Consider the following 4,193-nt stretch of genomic DNA (forward strand, 5'->3'; position numbering starts at 1 on the left):
TCGACCCTCTGACTCGTCGAGTCCATTCATTAATCTGAGTCAGCAGTCGTGATCCCACTCGACGAGTTTAGGCGTCAACTCGTCGAGTCCGTCTTCTCATCTCAACAAATATTTAAATTATGATACCTGGAATTCCGAATGTTACAAAAAGAAATAAAACTAAACACAAAATAAAATATTTTTGATAATTTTGATTTTTCTGAAAAATAATAAAAACAGAGAAATTAATATTTTTATATTTTGATGTTTCTGAAAAAGAGTAAAAACAGAAAAGAAAATATTTTTGGATTTTATGAAAAGTAATTAAAAATATAAAATAGATTATACATAATGTACAGGATATACAACCGAAACTTCACCTTTGGAGTGATGAAGCGAAATGGACCGAGCATTTGGTTCATTTCGGTTTCCGAAAAATCCGGAATCGAAATAGACCGAGCGTTCACTCTATTTCGCTTGTTAAATTTAATGAGGCGAAAGGGGTTTCAGTACTGATTCAGCTTCCATCATTCCTTAGCGTTGGAGTATTTTATTAAAACTTGCTTCAGGTAAGGCTTTCGTGAAGATGTCAGCTAATTGATCAGCGGATCGAACAAAGTGGATTTCAACATTACCAAATTCAACTTGATCCTTGATAAAGTGGTACCTCAGTGCTATATGTTTCGTTTTCGAGTGCTGCACTGGGTTGTGACATACCCGAATAGCGCTTTCTGGGTAACAATAGAGAGGATTTTTCTTAATGTTCACTCCATAATCTCTAAGTTGGCTTTGTATCAAAATGACATGTGAAGTGCAAGATGCTGCGGCGATGTATTCAGCTTCGGCTATATAGAGAGACACGCATGTTTTTTTCTTGGATTGCCAGCTTACGAGTTTTCCATCAAGGAATTGACATCCGCCAGTTGTTCTCTTTCGATCCAGACCACATCCTCCAAGATCGGCATCGGAGAATGCTTGAAGAAAGAAGCCTGATTTCGCAGGGTACCAAAGACTGAGAGAAGAGGTTCGCTTCAAATATCTAAAGATATTTTTCACAGCCACCATATGAGGTTCGCGTGGATTAGCTTGGAACCTGGAACAATAGCAAAAAGAAAAGATGATATCTGTTCTACTAGCTGTTAGATACATTAGTGAACCTATCATTTGACGATAGAAAGTAATATCAGCAGCCAGTTTCTCCAGAGATGGTGCCAGCTTCTTTCCGAATGCCATTGGAACCTTTACTTTGGAATCCCCCATCATACCAAACTTTGCCAATAAGGTCTTTGTGTAAGCCTCCTGAATAATAAATATACCTTCTGGTCCCTGTCTTATGTTTCCAAGGAAAAGTTAATCGGACCCATTGAGCTCATCTCAAACTTAGTCTCCATCAACTTTCAGAATTCAGCTGTTAAGCTAGGATTCGTAGAACCAAAGATGATGTCATCGACATAGATTTGGACAATCATTAAATGGTCTCCCTCTTTCTTGCGAAAGAGGGTTGGGTCAACCGAACCTTGTCTGAATTTTGACAATTTAAGAAAGAGAGTTAAAGTTTCATACCAGGCTCTAGGGGCTTGCTTCAGACCGTAAACCGATTTGTCAAGAATGTAGCAATGATTAGGATACTTCTCGTTCAAAAAACCCGGCGGTTGCTCAACGTACACTGTCTCTTCTAATTCTCCATTCAAGAATGCACACTTGACGTCCATTTGAAAAACTTCAAAATTCTTGTGAGTAGCGTATGCCATAAAGATCCGAACTGATTCTAACCTTGCTACAGGAGCAAAAGTTTCTTCATAATCTATACCTTCATCCTGACAATATCCCTTAACCACTGGCGTTGCCTTGTTTCATATTACGTTCCCTTCTTTGTCCATCTTGTTTCGTAATACCCATTTTAAACCAACGACAGATGCATCCTTTGGTGTAGGAATCAGTCTCCAGACTCGGTTTCGCTCAAACTCATTGAGTTCGTCTTGCATAGCCTATACCCAATCAGAGTGATCAAGTGCAGTATTAACTGTTTTCGGCTCAATCTTGGAGACAAACGAATTAAACATGAAAAATTCCACTTGGGAGAATAAAGTAGTTTGCTTCGCTTTCAGTTGAGAGCGTGTTAGAACTCCCTCAGATGATTCACCAATAACTAGAGCTTCCGGATGATCTCTTGTCCATTTTGTGAGAGGAGGGTAATTAGGATCATAAGCAGGATCCATTTCGGCATTTACTTCTTCTTCAAATTTTGACTGAATATCGTCATCATTCGTATTACCATTCTCCCCCTCGAATGATGAAACTGTTTCAATATCGGGTTCAAAATTCCCCCCCTTGATTGGAATTCCATGGTTCATTGTTGTAGATGGGTTCTCCCCTTGGAAAGGCAAATCAGGTCTCTTCGATGTAGACGAACCCTCCCCCTGGAATGTGGAGCGATCATTTGTGGGTTCGCTTGGAACTTAAGGTTTGCTAGGATCTTGAGGTTCGCTTTCAATGGCTTTTGCAGCTTTGTCGATAATCTTCTTCAAGTTGTCAATCTTATTGTCAGCTTCTTTGACTTCAGAGAGAATGGCATTCTCTAGTTCATTTAAGAGCAACATGTACTCTTCAAACAGATTAGATATTGGAAGCTAGACTTGACCGTTTTTTGGAAAGATTTCCTCCATTGGGCTTTCACTGGATTGAAGCTTCTTCACGTAATTGTTATCAAATGTGACATAATAGGTTTCTTCTATTTTCTTTAAATGTTTATTCAAAACCCTATATGCCTTGGAGTTAAGAGAGTAGCCCAAGAAAATCCCTTTGTCTGCTTTCACGTCGAACTTGTTTCGGTTCTCTTTAGAATTAAAAATGAAGCACCTAGAACCGAAGACATGGAAAAACTTGACGTTAGGCTTGCGATTATTTAGGCTTTCATACGGAGTGATAGAAAATCGCTTATTGAGGAAGGTTCGGTTCTGGGTATAGCAAGAGGCAGAAATTGCATCAGCCCAGAAATATAGTGGAAGAGAAGCAAAGCTTAGCATGGTTTGAGCGGCTTCACATAAGGAGCGGTTTCGTCTTTCAACAATTCTGTTTTGCTGCGGAGTATAGGGTGTGGAGAAGTAGTGAGTTGCTCCCTCTTTCGGCTAGAAATTCTTCAAATTCGTTGTTTTTGAATTCTAACCCATTGGCACTTCGGACATTTCTCACGACCTTTCTCAGCTTTACTTCCACCTGTTTTATAAAGTTTTTGAGCTGTGGAGTTGCTTCTGATTTCTGTTTAAGAAAGAAAACCCAGGTGAAGCGTGAAAAATCATCGACAACTACAAGAATGTACTTATTACCACCAATACTTTCTATGGCTGAAGGACCACATATATCGATATCTAGAAGTTCAAGAGGTTCGATGATTTTTTTGTTAACACGTGCGGGATGACTTTTACGGCTTTGCTTTCCCATTTCGCATGCAGCGCACAGATGTTCCTTATCAAACTTTAGAAGAGGAAGTCCTCGCACATGATCACCAAGAACTATCTTGTTGATGTCTTTGAAGTTAAGGTGTGAGTGCCTTCGATGCCATAGCCAACTTTCATCATATTGAGCTTTCGTTAGAAGGCATACAGCTGGCTTCCCTCGTATAGGATTTAGATTTAACGGATACATTTCACCTTTACGTTGGGACTTCAATAGAATTGTCTTTGTTTTCTTCTCTATGATCTCGGATGCCTCATCATCAAACGAGACCTTCAGAGCAATCCCCACAACCAATTGCGGGACACTTATGAGATTGTGTTGCAATCCTTCCACACAGGCTACCTTTCGAATTGAAAAATCTTCGTTCGTGATCATTCCATAGCCTTTTATTGTGCCATATGAGTTGCTTCCGTACTTGACACATCCACCATTTTTTAGGGACCGAAACTCTCTTAGCTCTTCTTTTCTCCCTGTCATGTGACGCGGGCAACCACTGTCAATATACCATTCATCGTCAAACTGCTCGTCACTCATAACCTGCAAAAAATTAAGCAGATTTAGGAACCCAAAGTTGCTTGGGTCCTTGTGAGCCTTTTACAGAACAAGGAATAGCAATAGAAAGATCAACCAAATATGTACGTTTTATTAATGTGGTTTCGTCTTTCCTTTTGATGGTAAAAACTTTAACTTTATTTCTTTCAGGTTCGTTTTGTTCGAATCGAATTGTTTAATTTCATTTTGTTTTTTAACAAAAACTT

General features: G+C 39.3%; 1 protein-coding gene across 1 annotated transcript; it reads right to left on the minus strand.

The window, feature by feature from the left end:
• Positions 1-2,438: 2,438 nt before the first annotated feature.
• Positions 2,439-3,912, minus strand: LOC145164655 (uncharacterized). The gene is made up of 2 exons (XM_079083368.1): positions 3,549-3,912; positions 2,439-2,557 (listed from the first exon to the last, which is right to left on the minus strand). The coding sequence occupies exons 1-2, from the start codon at positions 3,910-3,912 to the stop codon at positions 2,439-2,441; spliced, it is 483 nt and encodes a 160-aa protein (XP_078939494.1).
• Between the last annotated feature and the right edge of the window lie 281 nt (positions 3,913-4,193).

Source organism: Lactuca virosa, chromosome 3 (genome assembly GCF_052849685.1).
Source record: "Lactuca virosa cultivar CGN04683 chromosome 3, Lactuca_virosa_CGN04683_v6, whole genome shotgun sequence".
In the NCBI taxonomy this organism is placed as follows: domain Eukaryota; kingdom Viridiplantae; phylum Streptophyta; class Magnoliopsida; order Asterales; family Asteraceae; genus Lactuca; species Lactuca virosa.